This window comes from Hyaena hyaena, unplaced genomic scaffold (genome assembly GCF_003009895.1).
Source record: "Hyaena hyaena isolate Hyena2069 unplaced genomic scaffold, ASM300989v1 scaffold_138, whole genome shotgun sequence".
NCBI lineage: Eukaryota > Metazoa > Chordata > Mammalia > Carnivora > Hyaenidae > Hyaena > Hyaena hyaena.
In genome coordinates, this window is record NW_024080770.1 from 1,723,045 (window position 1) to 1,735,989 (window position 12,945).

Below are 12,945 nucleotides of genomic sequence, written 5' to 3' on the forward strand. Positions count from 1 at the left end.
GGCTTTGGTTCAGAGAGAAGTCCACTCATCTTCCCATATGGCTTATCCTACAAGTCTACTTGTGTCTATGCCTCCTTCTCCTTCACCACTGTTGTGGAAGAGGAAGACTGTCCACTGTTCGAAGGTCAGGTTCTTCCTCTGGATCTCATTTTTACTAATACTTGGATTAGTAGAAGACTTGGATTATTTGGTTTTCCCCTCTCAATTTCCCCCTCACCACTGGACCATTCCCATCGCATGTAACCATGCTCCAGTACCTTTCTGCTCTCTTTATCTGTGATCCTATATTACCCTCTACCACTGCCCCACATTCACCATTTGATTTTTAGGAAGTTGTTTTTATGTCAGGACTAAAGGGAGAAGCTAAATTCACAAAAAATAATGGGAAGATTTAAAAATCATACTTCTATCAGTAACTAATAAAATAAGAAGACAAATAATTTGAAAGGATATAGAGGGGCACCTGGCTGGCTCAGTTGGTAGAGCATGTGACTCTTGATCTTGCAGTCATGAATTCAAGCCCTATGTTGGGTGTAGAGATTACTTAAAATTAAAAAATAAAAAAGGAAAGTATATAGGATATTTAAGCAACCATAAAATATATATTCTTTTGAAATGCCTATGAAACATTAATAAAAGTGGGATATGTTCATCTATTAAGCAGCTCTCCCCACACCGCCTTATTTCAAAGGACTGAAATAAAATAGAGCATGGCCTTTGACCACAGGTGAATTAGGCTAAACATTAGTTTCAGAACATAACTAGAAAATCCCCAATGTTTGGAGGTTAGGCAGAACACTTTTTGGTAACCCATAGGTTAATTCAGGCATCTCAATGAAAATAATGAGATATTTTAAACTAAATGACAATAGAAATACAACATAGCAAAGCTTGTGGGATGAAACTAAAGCCACACTTTAAAAGAAATTTATAGCCATAAACATACATCAAAAAGAATAAAGGTTGAATATTAATTACCTAAGTAAAAGCATTCATTTAATGTCCAACTCAAGAGGATAAGAAGAACAACAAATTAGGAATTAGAAAGCAAAAAATAATAACATAGAAATTTCAGAAATAGATAAAAGTGAACAAATCATAGCAAAAATAAATGAAACTAAAATTAATTCCTGAAAAACACTAATAAAATTGATAAACTAAGAAACTAGTCCGGACAAAAAAGAGATGACATAAATTACCAACATTAGAGCTAAAAGGGGACCATAATTACAGATTCCATAGATGCTGGGAAGATAAAAAGAAAATATAAGGAAAAAATTTTAAGCCGATACATTTAAAAATTTAGATGAAATGGATAAATTTCTAGAAGTAGGCATCTTGCTAAAACTGACACAAGAAATCGATGATTAGAATAGTGTTATTCAAGTAATTGAATCTGTAATTCAAAGCCATTCAACAAACAAACATGGTGTTTTTTTTTTAATGTTTTATTTATTTCTAGGAGAGAGAGAGAGAGAGACAGCGTGAGCAGGGGGAGGTCAGAGAGAGAGGGAGTGACAGACTCTGAAACAGGCTCCAGGCTCTGAGCTGGCAGTCAGCACAGAGCCCGACGCGGGGCTCGAACCCACGAACCACGAGATCATGACCTAAGCGAAAGTCAGACGCTTAACCGACTAAGCCACCCAGGTGCCCCAAACAAACATGGTTTTACTGATGAGTTATCTCAAACATTTAGGGAAGAGATAAACACCATCGAATGCCACTTGTACCAAACTATAAAAAAGAGTGGAGGGTAGAGAGTTCCAGCTTGCTTTATGAGGACAGCTTAATTTTGATACCAAAATCTGACAAGAATTCTGCAAGAAAGGAAAATTACAGGCCAATCTCATAAACACAGATAAAACATCTTAAAGAAAATATTAGCAAATTGAACCCAGTGCTGTGTAAAGGTAACACAGCATAATCAAATTAGGCTCAATCCAGGAATAAGTGGTTGGTGTAACACTAAAAGTCAACAGTGTAATTCACCACATTATCTCAGTAAAGGAGAAAAATCACATTATCATCTCAATCAATCAAAATGACCTGTTCTAGGCTTTCAAAGAGACGCAAGTGCTAACGCAGCAAGGGCAACGGTCAATCCTTCCTGGTGGCATCTGCCAAAGTGGGAACAGCAACCTTCACTTCAGTAGCGATCTGGTTTCCTTTCTAATTGGATCTAATCAACAGCCTGATTTGGGTCTTGATTCTGGCCAGCTTTCGTCCCTTGCCCTCTTTTGGATCCTGGTTCCCCAATCTGCCCAGTGATTCTATATGCGATTCGGTGGTCTTTCAGTTCTGCTACATGTAATTAAGAACTCGGCTAACAAAGGAGGACAGAAGCTGGGTCATTCTGAACTTTTCTTGGTCTGGCTTTTCTGCTACCACCAGCTTGCCTTTTATTGTATTATAAAAGTAATACAAATAAGGTAAAATCACAATCTGATTTAGAGTACTCACAAGCCCGGTGGTAGCGAGGCAGGCGTGGGTGGAAGAGGGAAGATGGAAGACAGCATGGAATTTGCTCCAGCAATGAGGGCTATGTGTACACATGGGACGGGAATGGGATTCTTAGGAGAACAGAGAAAGCCATGTTTCATGCCCCCAGGTAGCACAATTAACCAAGTCAGGCTGCAGAGAACAGGTGACAATTGATAAGCTAAATCTTAATGCAGGAAAGTCTAATTTTCCTGGGTGGGTGGAGAGGGGAAGGATGTTCCAGTTGTGGGAGTGGCATGGACAAAGACATGCGGGCTTGAGAAAGTCGTGTTCATGGGAATGAGGATGTTGTGGATGATTGAAGGGCCAGGATGCAGGATGGACAGGTGGGAGACGACCCTGGAAAGAGGGTGAGCGAGGCCAGCTGAGAAAAGTTCAGTGCTTACAGTTTAGGAGCTTACATTTTTCCTGTGCCCAGAAGGGAAGGTTTGTGGAATACAAAGCCAATGTCACCAATCAGAATTTCTTAAGGGAATGTTGGAGTCCGAAAGAACATCTGACTGGGAATAAAGAAAGCTCCTGTGATTGGCAGATTAAAACAAGCACCTTGAAAAATATAAGAATTAAAAAAAAAAACCAAAAACAAGCGCCTTGATTTGAAGTTCTGTTTAGTTCCAACACTCCTCTCACCCCATGATTCTTAGTTTTTTCTACTTCTTTACTCCAGGTTAAGGTAGAGGCCACCGGGAAAGTACTTCAGCTGCTCTTTATAGAGCAGCTGCTTCCTGCTTCCCATTAATACTCAAAGGTTAACAGCACCTTTTCCTTGGGGGTTTGGGGCACAGGAGGGAGCCTGCTCTGGACTAGGCCCCAGGAGGGGCAGTGCAACTTGACTTTGCACCCCCAAGAAGGGGTGAGTGGCTCCTGGGCCTCAGGTGAGTGACTCCTGACCTTCTCTGCTCCCCCCTCGAGCCCCTGCGCCTTTCCACTACTCCCCCCACCTCCCACCCGCACCCCTAACCTGGAACAGAGGGATTGTGATTCCCCATGACATCTTCACTGCAGTTTCCAAAGGATGGGGAAATCTGAGGCATTACAGACGTAGCTCCCCTTTGCGGTGATATTTACCTCCAAATGCGAACGAGGCAGATGCTAGTCCAAGCACGTTCACAAGCAACTTCACCGTCTCCTCAACGACCTCAGCAGGTGCTCCAGGCCTGCCCCACACCTGGGTGCTAAGCCGCCTGCTCGTCCTACCTGGAGACCTAACACCATCCTTAATTAAGTTCTTTCCTGATGGCTGCCAGGTGCGCCCTTCAGCGGAACAGTGTTAATTCCAGCCTCCGGGGGCAGAGATCCAGCCCCCTTTCCGGGCACATCTGCTCTTGCGCTAGCCCCTACCTAGAATCCCCCCTCCAGCGCCCCATGGCCCCCCTTCTCATGGTCGGGGGAGTTGCTGGTTACGCTGCCAGGAAGTTCACGTCGGTTGCCCACCCGGGCGAGCCCCGCAGGTATATAAGGACGGAGGAGAGCGACCCAGGCCAGGCGGCGGCGAGCGAGGAGAAAGGACGGAAGAAAAGTGACCTAGCGAGGCCGAGGAGCCCGGCGCAGCGGGAGTCGCCCAGAGCGCAGCCTCTCCACTACAGGTAAGGGCGCAGCGGCGCAGAGCCTACCTCTTACCCCGGAGCCCCCGGCCCCGGGGCCTCGGGATGCTCTCTCCCGGCTCCGATCGCTGACTTGAGGCTCCCCAGGTTCGTTGCGGCCCTGAGTTTCCTGAAAACTTTCTGTACTAGGTGCGGCGTGGGAAGCCGCCCAAAGAGGGGGCCAGCCTTCGGCTGCTGGGCGAACGGCTGCGACGAGGAAAGCAGTGCCTCCCAGGAGCCTGCTGCCGCGCCTTCTCCGGGGAGTCGGGCTGCTAGGACCCCTGAGTCTCCTACAACCTTCTGGGGGAGATCTCGGGAAAGCCCGGTCTTTTGGCTCCTCTTCCTCCCGGATTTTCTTGGGTAGATGTCACTTCTTAAAAGATACCATACACTGCAACGCAAATTAACGTTGGGCATGGGAGCAGGAGAGTAATGGCTAAAAGTTACAATAAACTCTCTGCATTCCGGTCTTCTTTGGATTCAGACCCCTGATCCTCCTTTCCCTGCTCACCTTAGCGCATACAATGTGGCTAAGCTCCGATCAAGACACGGTCTCCTCTAGGAGACCCAGCTGGGGTTAAAAAGACGGGTCCCGTGTGGGAACTGTCCGAGGTTCTGAACCACCCTATGTGTGCCCTCAATAGGACCTCAGAGTGAATCTCCCAGCCCGAAGACCCCAGACTGAAGGGTGGAAGCAGCCCTTTGAGCTGATGGAGGCTCAGGCAAAGGAGGTTTCCCGTGAAAGAGGGAGAGTCTGCAGGAAATTTGAATCCCCCAAATTCTTCATGTATAAATGGGGAGGTGGTGGTTCTCACAGAATTGCTGGAAGCAGCCAAGGAAAGTACAAGCATGCATTTATTTTGTCCATTGTGAAGATATGCCCAGATTACACCTTATTGAATGGTTTACTATTCCGTTGACACTTTGTTTTGGGACTTGATGCATGTGTATAATGGTGAAAGGAGAAAACTCTGCATCTCTGCTTTTCTAATCTTTACAGAAGGGCATGACCACTGTGCAGTTTTAGACTGACAAACACAACGCTTTGTTTAGCTCAAAGAGCATTCATCTACACATATGAAATTCTAATAAGTATAGTTCAATTAAAAAGTTAATGCCGATATTAGTAAATTACAAATTTCTATTTATTTTTCCAAGGCTTTCAACTATTGTATTATATATACCACTCTCCTTACCTACAAAAAGCACAGTATTTGATGTCTCCCCATTGCTTTACTGCTTGTAAAAAAAATAACATGAGGTAATATTTGTTCATTGTAGAAAACAGAAAATACACATAAGTAGAAAGAAAACAAATTGCTTTCAGGAAACTAACTTTTTAGCAGTAGGATGGGACTCTGACAGGGTGGGCAGTGAGAATATTCCCATGTTGTACAACACAGATAGCCAGTGGGTCCGAGAGAGAGAGAAATGCTCTCTGGGGCTTTTCAGGTAGGCCTGAAATCATGAGGTAAGTTTTTAGAAAATGAAAATCATCCTGAATGACCAACCTTGAGAATTGAAGTCTAGTTGAGGGGACTGCAAGATCTGTATGATTTTACTTCTTTCTTCACAAATGTGTTATTCTACACTTGCCCATAGTGATATGTAATTACAATTTTTTTTAAAAAAATTAATGTATATTTATTTTTGAGAGAGAGAGAAAGGGGCAGAGAGAGAGAAGGAGACACAGAATCTGAAGCAGGATCCAGGCTCTGAGCTGTCAGCACAGATCCCAATGTGGGGCTTGAACCCATGAACTGTGAGATCATAACCTGAGCTGAAGTCAGATGCTCAACTGACTGAACCACCCAGGTGCCCCTGTAATTAACATTTTTCTGCTTCTCTTATAAATCGTGGCATATTTCTGACCCCACTGTGTTGTGTGGTCTCAGAGATTTAATATACATGGTCTTGCCCACCCACTTTGGGCTCCATTTTTGAACTACAGCATCAAAATGCTACAACAGGAGCAAGATGTTCCTGGTCAAGACTGGACACCAAGGCGGATCAATTCTCTCCCAGTTGCCCCTTTGGCCTGAGGTGCTGATGGACCGGCTCACTGGCTGCCAGCGCCATCTAATGGCTACTCTGAAAACACTCCAGTAGTGCCTGGCAATCGTTCAGGAAGGGAGCCCGGAGCTGGCTCAGATTTGGGGGAGAGGAATGGGGGTGGGGCAAAGAAAAGGAAATGGTTTTCTAAAGTAGATAATGAGAGCCAGAGAGAACTTTCATTTCCAAAACTTTCTCTATTAAAAAAAAAAAAAAACAACAACAACCTTGGCCACCCCTCCACAAATGAGAGGTTTCTTTTAGGCAAACATTTTTAAAATGCAAATGTCCATTAGGAGAGATAAGAAAATTAGTCATCCACACCTTAATGTGAATTACTTTTCTCATTTAACGAGGTTTCTTTCTACAGCTGTTTGAAGAGATCTTCTGAAGTCCAAAATGATTGTGGGTTGGTGGTGAGCTAGTGACAAAACTTGGGGTCAACTCTGGAAGCTGATTTGGGTGCAGGGGTGGGGGGGCGGGGACATGTAGTGGCAGAGCTGGAGGGCTGGTGAAAGTGTTGGGCACAGGGGGCAAAAGGGGGCTTTACTGCTCTTCTCTTTACTGCCTCCTGACCTCTTGACTTCAGCATCTGCCCAGGTACTTTCTGACTTCTCCGAAAGTGTCTTTGGTGGGTGCTCACGATGGGGGGTGGGTAGTTCCCTTCTGCTTTGTGTGTCTATCTTCTTCCCTTCTACATTTATAGCATCTTCAAGTCACCTATTTCAGACTACATCTGAGAGGCTCTGAGAACAAGACAAGTTCTGATATGTAGCATATTCAGAAAATGAGCCAGTTTTAAAAGAATGGGAGTCTGCTTTAATAATAAACCTCAAAGCTGCAGGAATCTAAGAAATAGTGACCATCTCAGTGATTTGTGCACAAAACATCAGATTAGGTAAGCTGAAGTTTTGGCCAAATTGGCCAGAGGTTTTATTTGCCTTTATGCAAACCTATTATTTTTAGGAAACCACATCTGAAGAATAATAGGATCCTGGTAGAGGAGGAGGGGAATAGACCATCTTGAGCAGGAATTTCAGAATTCCTTTGTCTTTCCCAAGTTACTCCTTGAATCTGGCATGTTGGAACTGGGGTTTCATGAAGATGGTGAAGTATTAAAGTTCAGGGAAACAGGAGAACTTAGCCTTGCCTTGTCATGAACACCCAAATTATTATCTCTCTCTGGTCCTCCCTTTCCTCATCTCTCAAATAAAGGGCCGGACCAAATGATCTCTAAAATAGCTTCCAGCCCTAACCTCCTTTGGGATCTGATTTTAATTGGAGACAAAGGGGGAAACTGCACATAGATTACCCAGGCCCTGCTCCCCTCCTCTCCACCACAACTCATACCAAACTTCTCCTTGAACTGCTCCTGTCCTCAAAAAGCCTTGAGCTCCACAAGTGAATGTGTTGTTAATATTGGCTCACAGTCCTTCCTGGTCAGTGGCCAACATTGTTCTGCTCCTTGTAGGGGGTCCCACCAATCTTATTTGCCTCTGCAGAGCCTCAGCCTGCCTGGAAGATGCCGAGATCGTGCTGCAGCCACCCAGGGGCCCTACTGCTGGCCTTGCTGCTTCAGGCCTCCATGGAAGTGAGTGGCTGGTGCCTGGAGAGCAGCCAGTGTCAGGACCTCACCACGGAAAGTAACCTGCTGGTATGTGGGCTATGGCCGCCATCTTGGTTTGGGCATCAGATGGGACTGGGGTGGGGACTGGGAAAGCACAAAAGAAAGGGGGCAGGGGAAGGAGAAATTCATTCCCAGAGATATGGGTAACTCAGCGCAGGGCAGGGGACTGAAGTCAGAATTGAGCCAAGGAGGGGAAGAAGCAGATTTGGGAAGATGGGTCTGCTCCACAATTTCTACTTATCTTACTACCCTGTCTTCTTATATAAAGACCCCATTCCATTTAAGCTATTTAGAGATATCACCATTAAAATAATAACAGTGATAGTAACAGTAATAATCATTGTTCCCTCTACTGTTTTATTCTATTCTTTTAGACTTTTTATTCCTTTTTAAATAACCTTGTGTCACATGCCATTTTCATTCCCTTTTAATCTACTATTAACTACAAAGGCAGCTTGGTAGTACTGCAAATCATCTCCAGAGGGAGAAGGAAAACCCAGGTGCCATTGTTCTCTGACTTGTGCTAGATGTCTCATGATTCTTCTGGAGGACTGATCTTCCACGACCTTTCCAGAAGCATGTAAAGGCCTTTTATGCCAGGCTGGAAGTGTGTGTGTGTGTGTGTGTGTGTGTGTGTGTGTGTGTGTGTGTACTGGGAGGCACAAATGAGAAATTATACCAAGTCAAGGACTAAAAGACACATTGCTAGTGTCAGTGACTGAGTTCGACCCTGCTGCCAGCACCTGCCTGGGGAGAGTGGACTATATATCACTACATTCAGTGTGTTTTGTTAATGGAGAGCTAGTAAAGGTGAAGAGAGAGAACTAAAAAACGCAGGGCTGGTTGCATGTACAATATAAAATAGAGCAACCCCAGGGAAGTCTGTGAGTCCTAGTTCAGAGAGAGACCCAAGAGACTCTTGATGGGAGACACCCACTGCACAGCCTCTCCCGTTGAGAACCCACCAGAGAAGGAGCACTGACCATGGTCACAGCCCATGGGTTCTAGCCCTGGCTCTGCCACTGAGGAGTTGTGGAAACTTACCAAGCTCCTTTCATGTCCCTGAGCCTCCTGCTTTGTTATACGTTCAGGGGGTGAGGAATGTGAGATAGTTTTTACTTTCCACTGTTAATATTCTGCAGTGTCATAATTCTAAATTTGTAATTCTGGAGTATGAAATTCCCAACTCGACAGAGTGGACAGGATCATTCTGTTTCCTCCTTTGCAGTCCCATGTAACTGAAAACTCAAGGCTGGAGCCTGTAGGTCATTTTCCCAAGCAAATGCGTACCATCCTCCAGAGATGCTTACAGAGAGCAGAGACATAGGCTCCATGACCCACGCAATGGAAACAATCCTGGCTGTTTACCCCTCCCTCCAGTCAGAATGAGGTGACAGGGAAGTGACCCACTCCCTCCCAAAGCTCACTGATTGGGGAAAGTGCAGGATCTGTTCAAAAGACTTGAGGGGAAAAAACCCCACAAAAAAGTGCCAGATGGCATGGGAAAATATTTGAGGCATGTACAAGGGAGATGGCTGGGGTAGGGCATGAGTTAGGCTTGCAGATTCCTGGGCTAAAGTTGAGGCATTATTGAAAACACAGGCTCTGGAGGCCAGATTTCTCCCACCTGAATAGATTCTACCCCCACTTTCAGCCCAATGCCCCTCCCAGATGCGAACTGAACCAATTTATTCAATATTCATTAAATGCCAATAACTACCACCCATTTACCATTTATTGATCAATTCCTATATATCACGCATAGAATAGTAAGGAGCCGACCCTATTCACAAAAGCTCGCGATAAGTAAACCACAGAGCGGGATGGGGCATTGGTTGTGGCTGTGAGGCAGAAGAGCCAAGGGGCCTAGGGGACAAAAGAGGAGATGCCTCAGCCGAGTCCGCTGTCCATGGGCGCCGAGAGGTCAGGTCCTGGCCAGGAGGCCACGGCTGCCCAAGCCTTATCCCGCTCCCGGACCACACGTGCCCAGGGCGTCGGGCTCCGCGCGGGGGGGCCGGGCTGCAGGACAGCGCGGCCCTAACCCCCCACCCCCACCCCGCGCGCTCGCGGCCCTCCCCGCAGGCGTGCATCCGGGCGTGCAAGCCGGACCTCTCGGCCGAGACGCCCGTGCTCCCTGGCAACGGCGACGAGCAGCCGCTGACCGAGAACCCCCGGAAGTACGTCATGGGCCACTTCCGCTGGGACCGGTTTGGCCGCCGCAATGGCAGCGCGGGCCAGAAGCGTGAGGAAGAGGTCGCGGCGGGCGAAGGCCGCGCCCCTCTGCCCGAGGGCGGCCCCGGGCCCCGCGGCGATGGCGAGGAGCTGGGCCTGCGCGAGGGCAAGCGCTCCTACTCCATGGAGCACTTCCGCTGGGGCAAGCCCGTGGGCAAGAAGCGACGCCCCGTGAAAGTGTACCCCAATGGCGCCGAGGACCAGTCGGCTGAGACCTTCCCCCTCGAGTTCAAGAGGGAGCTGGCCGGGGAGCGGCCGGAGCCGGTGCTCGGCCCCGAAGGCCCCGCGGCCTTGGCCGACCTGGAGTACGGCCTGGAGTACGGCCTGGCGGCAGAGGCCCAGGTGGCCGAGAAGAAGGACGAAGGGCCCTATAAGATGGAGCACTTTCGCTGGGGCAGCCCGCCCAAGGACAAGCGCTACGGCGGCTTCATGACCTCGGAGAAGAGCCAGACGCCTCTGGTGACGCTGTTCAAAAACGCCATCATCAAGAACGCCCACAAGAAGGGCCAGTGACGCGCAGCGGGCCAGAGGCTTCTCTTCCCAGAAGTGGACCCGAAGGCCCCCTCTCCGCCCCTGCCTCCTCCTGCGGCCTCCCAGCCTGGGTGTGCTACTCGCTCAGGCAGTGAGAGCCCCTGATAGTCAGCCTCTGAAAGCTGTCTGTAGTTAGGAAATAAAACCTTTCAAGTTTCACATCTGACTCTGACTTTGAATGTCCATTGGGTGAATGAAATAAAAATACATAATCCATCAAAAAAATACATATATATATATATATATAGGAGAAACAGTGGTTGCCGTGTGGCCACGTGGTAGTACATTTTATAGGTCATAGTGGGAATGAAAAGAAAATGCTCACTGCCCCCCCGACCCCCCGCGGTTGGTCTTAAAGGGAAGGGTGCGGGGTCTCCCCAGCTCCCCTCTATTAAAGAACAAACACTAAGTAAATCTGAAGGTCTCATTGCTTTTATTATTTTTTTTTTAAATATTTTTATTTCTAGGAGAGAGAGAGAGAGAGACAGCGTGAGCAGGGGAGGGTCAGAGAGAGAGGGAGACACAGAACCTGAAGCAGGCTCCAGGCTCTGAGCTGGCCGTCAGCACAGAGCCCAACGCGGGGCTCGAACCCACGAACGGCGAGATCATTAGCTAAGCGAAAGTCGGACGCTTAACCGACTAAGACACCCAGGCGCCCCCTCATTGCTTTTATTAAGTGATTCATGAGTCTGGTAGCATCCTGTCTAGTATGTAGAGCAAAGCTTAGGGGAATTATATAGGATGGAAGGTTTTTGAATTTTTTGCTTTTATTTTTATTAATTTTGAGAGTATGAGCCAGGGAGGGGGAAGAGGGAGACAGGGAGAGAGAGAGAATCCCAATCAGGTTCCGCTGCCTGCACGGAGCTTGCCTAGAGACTAGATCTCACAAACAGGGAGATTATGATCTGAGCAGAAATCAGGAGCTGGATGCTTGACTGACTGAACCTCCCAGGTACCACAAGATGGAAGGTTATTATAGGAAGGAGGGTTGGGCAAGAAAGTTACTAGCAAAAGAAAGGATTGTTCCAGACAAGGTCTTTCCTTAGAAAAGCAGGAGGTCTTATGCTGATCACCTAATCTTTGGAGTGGGAGGGGGCCTGTGCACGCGCCTACACAGGGCCTATGAAAAGGGCCCATGCAAAGGACTTGTGTGATAGATTATCTTACTGGTGCTTATCAGGAAATTCCTGATTAAGGAATTAGACTTACATTTCTAGGGGAGGTTGAAACTGCAATTAAGTAAGGTATTAAGTCCTGGTGACTTGGCCTAAGTGGTGCCATTTTAGGTCTGTGGTTCTCTTTTTAACACCTCTGAGAGCAAGTCCAACATTGGTTGAAGCTCATTGCAACTGGGGCCTGTGGGCTGTGGGTGGGAAGCTACAGTAAGGCCTCCCTGGATCTAGCTATCTGTGTGACCTCAGGCAAGTCTCTAAACTTCTCCCAAGATGTAGTTCTCTCATCAGCCACACCTCCCTTCCTAGTGTGGGGGCTATTATAGGTTTAATGAGAATATGGACGTGATCTTTTTATCACTGAGAAGCTACATGTGACAGCTGAGGGTTGGTAACGGTTAGATTGGACTGCACTTCCAGGCTACTCACAAATATTCTCAAACACTTGTTCTCACCTACGTAGACACGCATAAATACAATACACACAGATGCTTCTTCCAGTCCCTCAGGCTCAAGTCTTCACGTCTCTTTTTCCTCTAGCAACTCCCAAAATCCTCACCATATTGCTAGCTACAGCCTTTCTCATTATTCTCAGTGCTCAGCCTTGATCATCCAACAGCTTCCTAACTAACTGGTGTCCTTTACTTCAGTCCCTCTCCTCCCCAACCTATCATACACAAGTTCTTCCTATTAATGTATATAAAATCTCATTTTCCTCACATTCCCTGGTTCAAGACCCATTGCATCAACGTCAGATTCTGGGCCATGGCATGCAGGACCTTGTCCATTTTCCTCCCTCTCCTTACCAAACTGTATTTCCCGTGTTTCCACCTACTGATCTTCTCTTTTCCTTTCCTCCTTCACCCTCTGCCTCAGCTCTCCACCTTCCCCCACCGTTTTGAAACTCTTTTTAAGACATGAGCCTGGGCTTGAGTCCAATCCTGCTGGGAAAGTTGTGATCTCTTCCAGCTGAGCCTCCTCATTCTCAGCACCGGAGGGCACACAGACCAGCTCGAAAGGCAAGTTTCTAGCCGCACGGATGTCTTGTGTTCTCCTTAGGGAAACTCTAAGCTCCAAAGGGCAGAAGCCAGGGGTTGTGTTTCTTTTATATGTCGTCATGGTGTTTGTCCCATGCTGAGGCCATGGATTTACAGCCACACACATTTACAGTTCACAAGAAACTCATAGATGCTTATATACACACAGAGATGCAAACATACACGTCAATTACATTAGGCATACCAGTGGA

General features: G+C 47.1%; 1 protein-coding gene across 1 annotated transcript; it reads left to right on the top strand.

Annotated features, from left to right (window-relative positions):
* The first annotated feature begins 4,005 nt into the window (after positions 1 to 4,005).
* On the top strand, positions 4,006 to 10,683 carry POMC (proopiomelanocortin). Its single transcript, XM_039238355.1, has 3 exons — positions 4,006 to 4,085; positions 7,637 to 7,788; positions 9,844 to 10,683. The coding sequence occupies exons 2-3, from the start codon at positions 7,657 to 7,659 to the stop codon at positions 10,504 to 10,506; spliced, it is 795 nt and encodes a 264-aa protein (XP_039094286.1). The 5' UTR covers positions 4,006 to 4,085; positions 7,637 to 7,656; the 3' UTR covers positions 10,507 to 10,683.
* The last annotated feature ends 2,262 nt before the right edge of the window (positions 10,684 to 12,945 follow it).